The sequence below is a fragment of the Zalophus californianus genome, chromosome 1 (genome assembly GCF_009762305.2).
Source record: "Zalophus californianus isolate mZalCal1 chromosome 1, mZalCal1.pri.v2, whole genome shotgun sequence".
Classification (NCBI taxonomy): Eukaryota; Metazoa; Chordata; class Mammalia; order Carnivora; family Otariidae; genus Zalophus; species Zalophus californianus.
Window position 1 is genome coordinate 19,509,662 of NC_045595.1, and position 13,355 is coordinate 19,523,016.

A 13,355-nucleotide genomic window follows, 5' to 3' on the forward strand; every position below is an offset into this window, starting at 1 on the left:
CTCCAAACCCTAAAACCCGGGAGCAAAAGGGTCAAGAGCGGCCCCGGGTTCCAGTGGCCACCTGGCCCCCAGCGCGACTCGGGCCACTTCCTCGGCCAAGTCCTGGACACCGGATCCCACCCTCAAATTGCTACCCGCCCCCAACACTGGAATCCGTCCACGTGCTGCTTGGCCGGCCTTGAGGCTACGCTCGACCACGCCCCTGGATCTCGCGCCCCAGTTCTCAAACCCGGAGCTGGCTGGCGACACGCCCCCGCTCGGACTGACAACACACCACCGCGGCCGGGTACCCAAAAGCCAGGTCCGCGTAGTCCTCGCGGGCTGGAGCCATGTCCCTTCCGTGACCTTCTGGAAGAATCGAGGGCCCTGGCCCCCAGGGAGCAACCTCCCACACATCTATGCACTCTCCCACCCGTGGGGCTGCAGGCGTAGCCCGCGTGGCTTTCATAGCCTACCCAGCAGTCCGCTGGAACCCAGGAGCCCTAGGAACCCTGGAGCTGGGGGGTTGCTGGATCCGCCCGAGCCCTTTCTCAGACGCACCGACCCCGGAAGCGGGGCGTCCGAGGGAGGGCACCGCGAGTCATGCACATCCGGGAGCCGAGCCCCGGCAGTTTCTGCCGCCAGGAGGGCGGGCGGGGTAACCCTTCAGGCAGGTATGCCTTAGAAATGGGAACCGGGACGGGGGCCCCTGGACTGCAATACCCTTGGGACCCCCCCCCCCCCACCCCGCGTTATGTAGATGAGGAAACAGGCTCGGGGAGAGGCGACCTCGCCTGGGTCATTAACGATGCCTTGCAGAGCTGACAGGGAAGCGGCATCCCTGACTTCGGGCCTCGGCTCCTCCTGGGGCAACGCTCAAGTGGTCAGAGCCGCCTCTGGAGTCCGGAGGACCTGGGGTTGTGTCCTGCCTGGGGCAGTTCTAGCTAGGTGATCTTAGGCAAGTCGCTTTCTCACTTGGAGCCTCCTTTTCCTCCCAGCTTGTTTTTGAAGATGTGACACCTAGCAGGTGCTCAGTACATGCTAGTTTGGACCTTGGTCCGTGCGAAGGGAAAGGGAGCCACTGATTTTAAACCTTCTGGTAAACCTTGTTTGTGACATCTTAAATATAAAGTTAACAAAAATTGTCAATTTTTTTTTAACCTGGGAATTTATGCTGATGTTTAGGCTTATGGGTCAAGTGGGGGTGGGGACGGAGAGTTTTAGCATACATATCAGTCACAATACAAGCAAAATGTCAAAAGCAAGGCCCCCCAAGCAAAGGCAGCCTCCTCTGTCTTGTATATTAGTTAAGAGCATGTAACACTGAGTCCCTTCTGTGTGTTGAGCCGGCTCTCAGGCCCTTGGTATTCATTGTCTAACGTACTGCTTGCAATGGAGTTGGTGTTATTTTCCCCATTTCATGGAGGAGGACACTGGAACTTAGAAATGATGATTTTCCCAAGGTCACACACACTAGGTGGAACAGATCTGTTCAACCCTCAAGCCTGGGTCCGGATGCATCGCCAGGGACTGAGCTCTGGCTTCAGCCCACTTCAGCTAAAAACGTGAAGAAAACATAACTGGTCAGGACAAGAAGAATCAAATAGGTGGGTGAAGGTCTAATGGAGTTAAGGAGGTAGCAGAGCAAGAGCATGCCCTCTCTCAGGCAGCAGGTCAGAGGGGAGTGGGTCACATTAGGCTCAACTGTTCTTCTGGTTCTCCTTCCTCTCCCAGGGTGGCAGTCACATCTGGACCAAAGCCACCTGGAGGAGTCAGAGCCTGTGACCATCTCCACCTGGTTGGAGCCAGTGATCATCTTCAGCAGCTGATATCACAAGGAAGACTTAGGGACCTGGGAGCACTCAGGAGAGTCTTTCCTGGAGACATGGAGCTTGGGGGCCGAATGCTCTGGGCCCTCCTGTCTGGCCCTGGGAGGAGGGGAGGCACCAGGGGCTGGGCCTTCAGCTCATGGCAACCCCATCTGCCTCTGGCTGGGCCACTGAATGCCACAGAGGTGGTCAGCCACTGGACTGCAGTCTTTGAGAAGAGGGGCATCCCTGAGGCCCAGGCATCCAGTGAGTACATCGTGGCTCATGTCCTTGGAGCCAAAACAGTTAAGTGCAGAGTTGTCAAGAGGGCAGAAGAGGGGGGAGGGAGGACCCTGGGGAAGAACATCTGGGCTTTTCTGCCCCACTGAGAGTGCTGAGAGTGATGGGAATTTTCTGAAGGAATGTCTTAGGTAGATACTTATTCATTCATCCAATGAACTATTACAGTGTGTGTCAGACGGTAGGGGTCCAGGGATGACCAAGGTGGCCAATGTTGGGCCCACAGGCATTGTCCACATAAACCTGGGTCAGGCCCCTAGATTGGGGAGCCAGCTGCTCACATTCTCTGTGGGGCAGTTTCAGAGCCTGAGACCAGTACTTTGGACCCAGCCCCTGACCTCTTGGCAGCTACAGTGCATCCAGGAGCTGAGTAGCCGCCGATTGCAAAGGTGAGCACCCATGGGCCAGACGTGAGGGCTCTGTGTGGGGAACAGGTGTCTGGTTTCCCCCAGCCCAACTAATTCATCGTCAGGAAGGAAGAAAGTATCCAACGACTGGGGAGGTACTGGTATGGAGTATTGATGAGAGGGGGATCATGCGAATGGAAAGGAAAAAGGGAGGGGGGAAAGGCCTTGGCTTGGCGCAGAGTCCTGGGGCACAGGAGGCATGACCCGACCTGACATTTTTGGTATCCCACAAGTGGTATCTCTCAACCCAGTCATGGTCCTGTTGGTCCAGGCTCTGGCACTGATCACCCAGCTGCCCCCTCTGCAGGATGCCTTTGCAGTACATCCTCGGGGAGTGGGACTTTCAAGGACTCAGTCTGAAGATGGCCCCCCCAGTGTTCATCCCTCGCCCGGAAACAGAGGTAGGTGTGCCAGTAGGACAGGGCAGGATGGAGTTGAGGGTGGTGTTTAGGGCACCTGTCTTGCCCCGGACTTCCTCCAGGGGGTGCTGGGACCCCATGATTGTGGTTCTCAGAGGCCTTGCTCTTCCATACTGGTGTGTCCTGGTTGGCTGGGTAGGTGGGGCCAAGAGTGCAGGGGTCTCCTGCTGGCCTCCTTGACTGTCCTCATATCTCAGGCCACTGCCCCAGTACGCAGGCCTGGCCTACCCAATCCATGGTGGGAAAATGCCCTCCTCCTCCTCAGGAGGCATGGGTGAAGTGGATAGGGTTCCAGCTGGACACCCTGAGGCCTGGTACAGCTATGTGACCTCAGGTAAGTCACTGTCCTCTCTGGACCCAGATGATAAGAGGGTTGGGCCTTCGGACTAGGGAGGCTGTGGAAGGAATCTGTGACTTGGCAGTCCTCCTAGATCTACTGTCTGGTCAGGTAATCCCCTCCTGTCCCTCAAATTACTAGGACTAGGGATTGTGTGGCCCTAGCATGCTGTCCCTGGGTGAGGCACCCTTATTCTGGGAGAGATGCTTTCTGTGGCCCTTCTTGGGCTTCCCCCTAACCTTATAAGGAGTGACAGAGAGCAGAGCAGGTGAATGGTGAGTGACAGAGAGCAGAGCAGGTGAATGGAGCCGTGTGTGGGCTGATGGGCAAGCTAGAGGGCACCAGGTTCTGAGGAGGGGTGTTTCTCGAAAGGTACCCAGGCATACAACCATTCCTGGGAAAGATCAGCCTTCATTCACCTGCCCAAAAAGGGACCCAGAGCCCCTCCTCACTTTCCTAGCCTGTCTCGCCCAGCCGAGAAACCCTCTGACCACATGCACTTCCACATCATGTGGTTGAGAAGCCAGGTCCTTGCCTTACAGCCCAGCGTTGGGAGGGACAGTAGGGAATCTGAGAACTTCCTGAAGTCACAAGGCTGCCAAGGGGAGGAGAATGGGGGCAGCGTTCAGACTTCCTGACTCTGGGTCAGGGCCCCAAACCTCCCGTGGGGCTACCCCATCTGGGATTGGACGAGCTGGGATGGGGTGCAGAGATCCAGAGCAGGATGTGGCCTGCCACCTGTAGCCTCTTGGGAGGCTACTGTGTGTCTTCCCCAAGCCTGTGACCTCTGGCTGGGAGGTCACTCACTGTCTCCTGAGGCTGCCAAGGGTCAGGGCATGGGAGGGAAGCAACCAGGATGACCTTTGAATCCCCTCAGGGCTGACCCGGCACCAGCCATGCGCTCCAGGGTTCTGAACGTTGGATGTGGACTTCTGGCTCCCATGTGGGGCCTCCCCCGCCATTCTTGTGTGGGTCTGGGCCAGGAGAGCAGCTCTGCTGCAAGGAGGAGGGGGAGGGAAGATGGAGGGGGAGGCTGTGGTTGGGAGGCCAGGTCCTCACCTCACTGTACAGACATTTCTGAGAACTTGCCAGGTTTGCCCCAATGTGAAGCCGCACTGGGGGGTGCTTTACCAAGAACTTGAGAGGACGTGGCCTGTGGCAGGGAGTAGGGAGAATGGGGGCAGGGAAGAGATCATGGTGCCTCTGTTCTTTCCATCCACCGAAGGGCAGTTTCTGATGACAGGGGCAGAAGTCAGAAATGCGAAGCTGTAGGTGGCATGTGGCCCGATGAGTTGGGCTTTCCCTGTGGGCGGGAAGGTGGCTCAGCCCTTAGCCTGGCAGTGTGTACAGTGGGAAACCCAAGGCTGGGAGTGTGAACCATTCTTATCCAGCCTGGCGAGGTGAGGCTCTGTGGGGTGTAGGAGGCTCAATGCCTTGTCTGTGATTGGCTTGAGGGAGGCAATGCCACCCTCCTCGGGCTGCCCATGCAGAGCATCCTAATGGAGGGTGCTCACAGCACTCAGGTCCTGCTGAGGCCTGGGCCGACCTTTTGAGGGGGTATAGGGTCCTTCTGAGACAGTGGCTCCAGCAGAGCCAAAAGCTCCCTGTTCCCCACATTCCCTCCTATCCCTATCCCATCATGGTTTTGGATTTTTCCCTTATTCACCTGGAGGAGGTGCCCTGGGTCTGTGACCACTTGGCTTTCAGCCTTCCCTAAACATTGTTTTGTTTTAAAGATTTTATTTATTTATTTGAGACATAGAGAGCATGAGAGGGAAGAGGGTCAGAGGGAGAAGCAGGCTCCCTGCTGAGCAGGGAGCCCGAGGCGGGACTTGATCCCAGGACTCCAGGATCATGACCTGAGCCGAAGGCAGTCGCTTAACCAACTGAGCCACCCAGGCGCCCTCAGCCTTCCCTAAAGAGCCACCAATTTCAGACTGATGGAGGCTGGAGGATCTTCACTTGGTGAAGAGGAGAGTTTTTGGACTTTTGTGGGTGGTCTCTACCCTTAGACCCCAGGTGGTCCCATAGCCAAGATGATCCTCTGGAGTGTAACAGAGGGCACTGGTGGCAGTGGGCACCCAGTCTCTCAGCTTCACATGCTGCCCGGGGTGGCTGTTCATGTGTGTGGTATGTGTCTCTCAGGTCAAGGGTGTCTTTGTGAGGAGGCTGGCCAAGAGGTCATTCTCCAACCAGAGTAGGTCTATCTGTGGCCAGGAAACCAGGAAATGCTCACACCCCTGACAAGTCTCAGCTCTCCTACCAGCCACTCATACATGGCCTCAGCACTGAGACCACAGTCTCCTCCACAGCCCTAGGCTGCTTGCACTATGTCAGTCCCAACACTGAGGGCCCAGATTGCTGCAAGCACCCTTAAATTCTCCAGTAGTGCCTGGTACAGGCCTGGTGGGAGCAGGTGGGGGGAATAGAAAGCGTCGGACCCACTGGCCAAGTTCTACCTGCCTTGGACTTGCTACCCTGGGGACAGGTGAGCTCTCTGCTCTGGGGATTGGGGGGCCTGGAAGGATGAAATGCCTTTTGGGACTTAGCACTGAGGAGCTTAAGTGAAAAATGGGTCTGAGCGATCTGGAGCCACTGAGCCTGACTGTTGACGTTGGAGATATGGGGGGACCTGGTGGGGGATCTGAGACTCAGGGTGGCTTCCCACAACCACTGAGAGCTTGCCAAGCCCTTGGGAAGTAGCCAAGAGGCCCCCTGAGGGTCAGACCTTGCCTCTGGGACACACTGTGATGGGTTGGATCCCTGGTCTTCCCATCATGGAGCCTTCAGTCTGGTGGGAGAGGCAAACCGCATCCTAGACTTGAGACTCAATGGTGAGGAAAGCCATGAGAGAGAGCCTGGCAGGGAGTGAGGAAGCCTTTCCAGAGGAGGTGGATCTCTTTATAGATGAGGGAAGCACCCACTTGCTGATCCCTCTGCCCATTCCCTGAGCCAGCCCTGCCTGGGATCCCGGAGTCCCAAGTAGAGCGACCTCTCCTAAGGGCTGGCTGCCTTTGAGAATGAAGCACACTGCCCTTCCCCAGCTCCATGCCTGGCTACTTGGGCCCTCACTCCACTGCTCATTAGAAACAGTTGGCTTCTGGGCGGCAGCAGCCCTCCACCCTCACCTCTACCCTCTGTTGGCTTCCATGCACAGTCTCTGCAGGTGGCAGAGGGTGGACAAGACTTGAAAGCCTATTGTTTCCAAAGTGACACTGTCTAGAAGTGTCCCCTGGCCCCTGAGACAGGTGTGGTGCAGTCAGGCATCTCCTGTCACATTGTGCCCACTTAACCTGCGCCCTGTGTATACCATAGTCCCTTTGGATATGGGGCTCAGGCAGGACTGTCTTCTCCCTACTGTGCCCCACCCCCAGGGAATTCCCTGTCCTTTTGGTCTAGAAACCTCCCTGGGGGTGTCCTAAGTCCAGCTCTGTGAAGAAGCTGGGAACAATCCGGCTCCTGGTAATTAGCAATTGTGAGCTGTAAGTTGGGCTCCAGGAGGGGACTTGGCTTCCTCAATGGCTGGTTGTGAGGATCCAACAGATTAATGGAGGGAAAGCTCTGGAAGCAGGGCCAGTCACAGAGGAAGTGGCCAGGGACCATCAGGTATGGTTCTTAGCATTGCCATGAGCACAAGATGGGAGGCTGTCTGTAAAGGGCCTCGCTGGGGTTTATTGAACACTTACCGTATACTGGGAATGGGATCCATGTTTCATGAGTGTGGTTCTGTTTAATCCCCCTGCCACCCGATGAGTTTGGTTATCCTCAGTTGCTCAGTTTTACAGATGGGGAATCTGAGGCATGGAGAGGCAGAGTGATCTACCCACGGCCTGACATGAATATCAGTCTGGCTTTAGCCACCCCTCTACCTTCACACAGGGCCTAACCATGCTTGGGCCTCTGTACCAAGACCCCCAGGGGGGCCAGGTTGGCACTGACTCTGATTCGGACCCCTCTGCCTCACAGGAGCTGGTTGAATGGGTGCTGGAGGAGGTGGCCCAGAGTCCCTGTACAGTGGGAGCCCAAGGTGGCCCCCTCATCCTGGAGGTGGGCTGCGGATCGGGAGCCATTGCCCTCAGCCTGCTGAGTCAGCTTCCCCAGGTGAGCCCCCTCTGCATCCCTGTGACCCCCCCATGTAGGCTGGGACTGCCACTCACTGCCCCTCCCACTGATCCCCCCCCCCCATCTCTGCTAGAAGCACTTGGTGGGAGGTGGCCAGACATGGGAGGACAGGGCTGCCCCCAGCCCGTCATGGTCACAGCCCTCATCCCCTTTTGTCTGGCCAGACCCTGGCTACAAAGAGGGGACAGCTGTTGGGTATTTCCCTCCTCTCTGGTAGGGGGATGGAGGGGAGCTCTGGTATCCAGGCCTGGCTTCTCTGGGCACCCTGCCTCCTATGTGCCCTTCGTTTGTTCTTGGGGCAGAGCCGAGTCATTGCCGTGGATAAAGGAGAAGCTGCCATCTGCCTGACCCAGGAGAATGCTCAAAGGTAGGTGGACAGGGGTAAAAAGGGCCAGGATTGGGGAAGTCCAGCTTTGGGGCCTCTTCTCAATCCCTAGTTACCTTACTCACTGATGTCTGCTTTCCACTCCTAAGAAAGGGGAGGTGGGGTGGGGCGGCCTGGCATGGATCCCACAGGGTTATGAAGGACGGTGGGCACCAGAGACCTGTCAGTCCAAGAAGGGTTTATTCTCGTAGTCCTGGTAGCCATGGGTAGGAGTCTCCGCTGTGCTCACCTCACTTCCCATCTCTCCAGGCTTCGGTTGCTGGACAGAATTCGGATTGTCCCCCTCGATGTGACCTTAGGTATCTTCCCTACTGGCCTTCCCTGGGGGGGTGGATCCTGGGCACTGGTGCTGCTTGGTGGATGGGCACTCTGCAGAAATGGAAGGAGGGCTTTCCCACCATTCACTTATACATGCCCGTGCGCACGTGTACACACACACGTACACATATGGGGGATCTCAGACCAATCCCTGCTCAGGACAGGCAAGTCCCTGTTGCCTTGTGGGCTGACCTGACCCGTGCAGGGACCGGCCACAGGGTCTTTCTTACTTTCTGAACCCCCCCATAACTAATGAGTTTTTAACTAGGTCTTGCTTGTTGTTGAGAGATAAGCAGAAGCTCAAGAGAAAGCCTTTAGGACCGAAATACTTTAATACTTTAGCTCCTGCCTACCCTGCCCCTGTGTCTGGCCCGGACACGGTACAGCTCAGCCACACCTTTGCAGAGTGTCCTTGGGTTCTGGCTCTGGTTCTGGCTGCATTACATATCCACAGGATCTTTGAGCCTCATACGTGCCATCCCTAGAGTGTGGTACACCTGGTGTAGCACACGGCATCTGGACGGAACCAGGAAACAGAGTTGCCAGGGATTGACTGACTGAAACCAGGCACGCCCTCCATACACTCAGTCCATATTGGCTAGGAGGCAGTGTATGGCAGGGCCAGTGGGGCTGCAGAGGACAGAGGCTCTTGCTTTGCCCAAGCAATCAGAGAGGCCTTCCTGAAGGTGGCACTTGTACTGAGTTTTGCTTATTGAGGAGGTTTTTTTTTTTTTTAAAGATTTATTTATTTATTTTGAGAGAGTGAGAATGAGAGAGAGAGAGAGAGTACATAAGAGGGGGGAGGGTTAGAGGGAGAAGCAGGTTCCTCGCCGAGCAGGGAGCCCGATGTGGGACTCGATCCCGGGACTCCAGGATCATGACCTGAGCCGAAGGCAGTCGCTTAACCAACTGAGCCACCCAGGCGCCCTATTGAGGAGGTTTCTGACGGGAAGAAGAGAGGGCAAGGATATTCTAGGGGAAGAGCTGCCATGTCAGAGTGTACATGCTCCTGACCAGTCTGCTGGCTGGGGACCCTGGGCACTAATCTGCAAGCCTGGGTTATCAGGTCCAGAGATAGGCCCAGGGTGTGGCTTGGGGAGAGGGACTACCCAAGGGACATGGTGGCAGGTAGAGCTACCATCCATTCTCTGCTTTGTGTTCCCTTTGACTGTAGAGGGGAGCTGGGCGCACCTCCTGCCCTGGGGCCCCATGGACCTGGTCGTCAGCAACCCTCCCTACATCTTCCACCAAGACATGGAGCAGCTGGCCCCTGAGATCCGCAGGTGCAGGGTGTGGTGGGAGGGAGGCTGGGCCTGAGAGGGCCTGGTAGGATGTGTCTGCCCTGGGGGACTACACCATTGGGAGGTACAGGGAGGGAGAAGGGACTGAAAGGGGCAGCGATGCTGAAAGAAAGGCTCATTCTGGAGCCCACAGACCTACTTGGTACAGCTTCTGCCTTCCCACTGAAGACCACTGGATAATCACAGAACCTCTCTGAGCCTCATTTCTGACCTTTGAAAGGGGAGTGGTAGACCTTTGCAGGGCCATGGGGAGGACCTAGCAATGAATGACTCATGTATCAGATGTGGTCTAGAATACATAGAAGGTGCTCAGATGGGTACATCATTTTATTTTATTTTATTTTATTTTTTTAAAGATTTTATTTATTTATTTGAGAGAGAGAGAATGAGAGATAGCACAAGAGGGAAGAGGGTCAGAGGGAGAAGCAGACTCCTTGCTGAGCAGGGAGCCCGATGTGGGACTCGATCCCAGGACTCCAGGATCATGACCTGGGCCGAAGGCAGTCGGTTAACCAACTGAGCCACCCAGGCGCCCCGGATACATCATTTTACAGGAGATTGAGGCCCGGAGAGGAAAGATGTCTGGTCCAAGGTCATGTGGGGGCTTAGCAGGAAAGCTGGGACTAAGACCCTACTCCAGGCTTTGCACTGAACCGTCCTGTTCTCAAACGGTCTGAGAACCAGGGGTGGCCCAGAAGTCCTTGGACAGGCAGTGGTAATGTGGGTCAGGGTGCTGGCTCCCCTTTTCTAGGTTTTCAGGAGTGTTCTGGGCCAGCTCCAGGCCTCCCCAGACCAAGCATAGGAGCAGCCTTATTGTGGGGAGACCCTCATGCCCTGCTATCAGTCAGTGGGATTCACTGAGCAGCCCAGCACTGCCTGGTGGGGTGCTACCTGTAGGAGGTAAGAGAATCAGAGCTGCTATTTGGGGGCCCTCTCTTCTGGGCCCTCAGATTTTCTGAGGCTGAGAGTGTAAGTTCCACAGGGCCCCTTTGTGGAGGGCCCTGCTCTTCTCTTCCACACTTTTCAGAGGCTCTCACCTTCCTCTGTTTCCCCTTCAGCTACGAAGACCCACTAGCCTTGGATGGTGGGGAGGAGGGCATGGACATCATTACCCACATCTTGGCCCTGGCACCTTGGCTCCTGAAGGACTCTGGGTATGGATAGGGCAGGTCTCCTGGGTCTGTCCCAGTGTGTACTGGGCCTACCCTAATAGTCATTCTTACCCCACCCCTCCCAGTCCAGGCAGCGCAGAAGTGCACGTCCCAACCCTGCCTGGTTGAGCTGACCCATCTCTCCCCCATGTAGGAGCATTTTCTTAGAAGTGGACCCAAGACACCCAGAGCTTGTTGGCAGCTGGCTTCAGAGCCGGCCTAACCTGTCCCTTGGTCTCGTGGCTGTGCGCAGGGACTTCTGTGGGAGGTGAGCTCTGCCCACCCCCACCACCACACTGGTCTTTCTACCCAGGCTGTCCGCAGCTCCGGCTGTGGGGCTGCAGGGAGAGTGCGCCGTTCCCACCCTGCGCATCCCCTGGGACCAGGCAGGAATCAGCCTCTTGCCCCTGTCTCCTTAGGCCCCGGTTCCTGCACATCCGGAGGTCTGGGCGACAGCGTGGCTGCCCCGCGGATGCCTGGCCAGGGCCTCAGGCTGCCAGAGTGCCTGGCTGATCGTTCTTCCTGGAGAGCCACTTGGAGGGAGGTGATGGTACCTTCCACAACCCAGATGCTTATGACATTTCCCACGGTTCTGCCATTCTACATTTCTTTACGTTCTAGGAGCCTTGGGGGTAGAAGCAAGGGTGGGGATATTTTTCCTGGGGTGGCACAGAACAGGGGCATCCATAGTTTGGCCCAGAGCTGAGCAGACCCAGGTTCCCGGTCTGGTTCCATCCCATCAGCATTGCCAAGGGCAGGTTGCTCAATGTCTCTGTGGGTGGAATTGCCTTGGGGATGTTGGGAGATAGGGCCAATAAAGTGTCGAGAGATCAACAAGTAGTGATCTAATGTTTTGTTACTGTGATTTGTGGGCCGCCTGACCCCTTGTCCCCAGGCAGTGCTGGGGGTAAGAGCTTCCTCCTGCCCCAGCAGGGCTGGCCATCAGTCTCCCACCTAATGGGGGTGTGGGAACACGGCGTGGAAAAAGGCACATGGGTGCCCCTCCTGGGCCTTAGATGCCAGGGGCCTTGGCACTGCGCAGCTCACTCCTGGGGGTTGACTTAGCCCTCCACTGCCCTGGGTGTGCTCCCACACACTTCCCTGACTGGGCCTAGGCTCTGAGCACAGGAATGTCGTCTGAGCTTCAGCTCAGAGATGGCTGCCTGCTTGCTGGAGGGCAGTGGGCTGAGGGCCTGCACTGTTCTGGTATCACACATCCACGTTTATTTAACGGAAGGCTTGTGTCAGTGAGGAGTGAGCAGGGTTTATGTTTACTTTTTATTACCGTAGCTTTTGGTTAAAACATTCCTTCCAATTGATCTTGGAGTTTCCAAGACAATCACCCCTCTGTCCCTGGTTGGGGCTAGGGAGAGCGAGAAGCCCAGAAGAGCGGGCACCTGGTTGTGACCTCCACCCCCGCTCTGGTCTGTGCAGATGTGTGGCCTCCTGGAGGCCTAGAAGCCCAGCCCTCCTGCCCACAGCAGCAGGAAACCTCCAAGTTGGCAGGTGCTGATGTGACCCTGCATCAGGTTGGGTCCTGAGGAACATGGCAGACCGAGCTGGCTCACCCCACTGGCACTTTCTTTTTCTTGTTTTTTTGTTTTGTTTTGTTTTTTGCCTTTTTAAAAATTATTAATGTATAACTTATTATTTATTTCAGGGGTACAGGTCTGTGATTCATCAGTCTTACACAATTCACAGCACTCACCATAGCACATACCCTCCCCAGTGCCCATCACCCAGACACCTCATCCCTCCCAGCCCCCTCCACTCCAGCAACCCTCAGTTTGTTTCCCAAGATTCAGAGTCTCTTATGGTTTGTCTCCCTCTCTGGTTTCGTCTTGTTTCATTCTCCCCTCCCTTCCCCTATGATCCTCTGTCTTGTTTCTCAAGTTCCTCATATCACCCCCTGGCACTTTCAAGGGCCTGATCTGGTGGTGCGGTGGCCAGAGGCAGTGTGGTCTAGTGGGCGGCATCCTCTGCTGGGGCCAGGCTGCTGGGTTCCAGGGCTGTGTCTCCACTGGCACCTCAGGCAGCTCCTTTGTCTCCTGGTTCCAAGGGCAGCGCAAGGTAGCAGCTTCCTTTGACTCTCAGTCAGCCAGGCGGCATGGGTAGCTGACATCGGAATGCTCACTCTCCTGGCAGGCACTCCCCAAGAGAAGGGGGGCCTCACACCCCGTGGTGGGAGCTAGCCAAGTGGAGATGGGAAATAAGGTCCCTGCCTTTGGGGGTCTACACTGCTGGGGTCATACCTGGCCTGACTGACCCCCCCACACACACACTGTGGCTGGGGGGGTCACATGTGCCTTAGCAGGGGCCACACAGTGGCTCCCAGGGCTCCAGTATCCTGCCCCTTGCCCAGCCCCAGCTGCATGGACTCCTTTGAGGAGGAGCAGGAACTCCCTGTCATGGCTATCTGGAAGGAACCTGGGAGGGTGCTATAGGGCAGAGTCAGAGTGAGGCTCCTGGCTTTCGGAGCCCCTTGTGCTCTCAGACCTCTGCCTGCGTACGGCCTTACTGGTATTGCCCTTTTCCTCCTGCCCGTGCCCTTTGGCTCTTGCTGTCTTTGGCAGCATCTCCGGGCAACTGCCCTGAGCCAGCAGTCTGTTGCCCCTTGTCCCCCAGCCTGGGCCACACCTCAGCCAGTGCTGGCTTCCCTGATGGTCTCACTCTCCTGGCCTCAGACCCATCACTGAGGAAAGGTCTTGGCAAACATGTGGATATGGCACCTTAAGGTAACATCATGAGGACAGTAACAGTGTAGGGACAGCTGGGGTCACTGAAGTGGGAGCCACTTTTGGGGACAACCCTTCCCAGAAAACCGTGAG

At 56.4% G+C, this 13,355-nt stretch overlaps 1 protein-coding gene across 6 annotated transcripts; it reads left to right on the forward strand.

Moving 5' to 3' along the window:
• Positions 1-564: 564 nt before the first annotated feature.
• HEMK1 (HemK methyltransferase family member 1) lies at positions 565-11,359 on the forward strand. Of its 6 annotated transcripts, none has more exons than XM_027587306.1 (12): positions 565-653; positions 1,443-1,586; positions 1,714-2,092; positions 2,385-2,476; positions 2,802-2,895; positions 7,217-7,351; positions 7,675-7,739; positions 8,007-8,056; positions 9,250-9,358; positions 10,435-10,530; positions 10,682-10,795; positions 10,947-11,359. In XM_027587306.1, the coding sequence occupies exons 3-12, from the start codon at positions 1,865-1,867 to the stop codon at positions 11,038-11,040; spliced, it is 1,077 nt and encodes a 358-aa protein (XP_027443107.1). In that variant the 5' UTR covers positions 565-653; positions 1,443-1,586; positions 1,714-1,864; the 3' UTR covers positions 11,041-11,359. The 6 variants fall into 6 exon arrangements, with proteins under 6 accessions (XP_027443107.1, XP_035580033.1, XP_027443103.1 ...); XM_035724140.1 differs by having other exon boundaries at positions 1,714-2,054; XM_027587302.1 differs by lacking the exon at positions 1,443-1,586 and having other exon boundaries at positions 568-653.
• The last annotated feature ends 1,996 nt before the right edge of the window (positions 11,360-13,355 follow it).

What these genes read in the sequence shown, in the direction of transcription:
- HEMK1 (XM_027587302.1), top strand. Translation starts at nt 583, where the DNA reads ATGCACATCCGGGAGCCGAGCCCCGGCAGTTTCTGCCGCCAGGAGGGC. An exon ending in AGTAGCCGCCGATTGCAAAG is followed by an intron (nt 2,477 to 2,801) that starts GTGAGCACCCAT and finishes CCCCCTCTGCAG; the next exon opens with GATGCCTTTGCAGTACATCC. An exon ending in CTGGCCCCTGAGATCCGCAG is followed by an intron (nt 9,359 to 10,434) that starts GTGCAGGGTGTG and finishes TTTCCCCTTCAG; the next exon opens with CTACGAAGACCCACTAGCCT.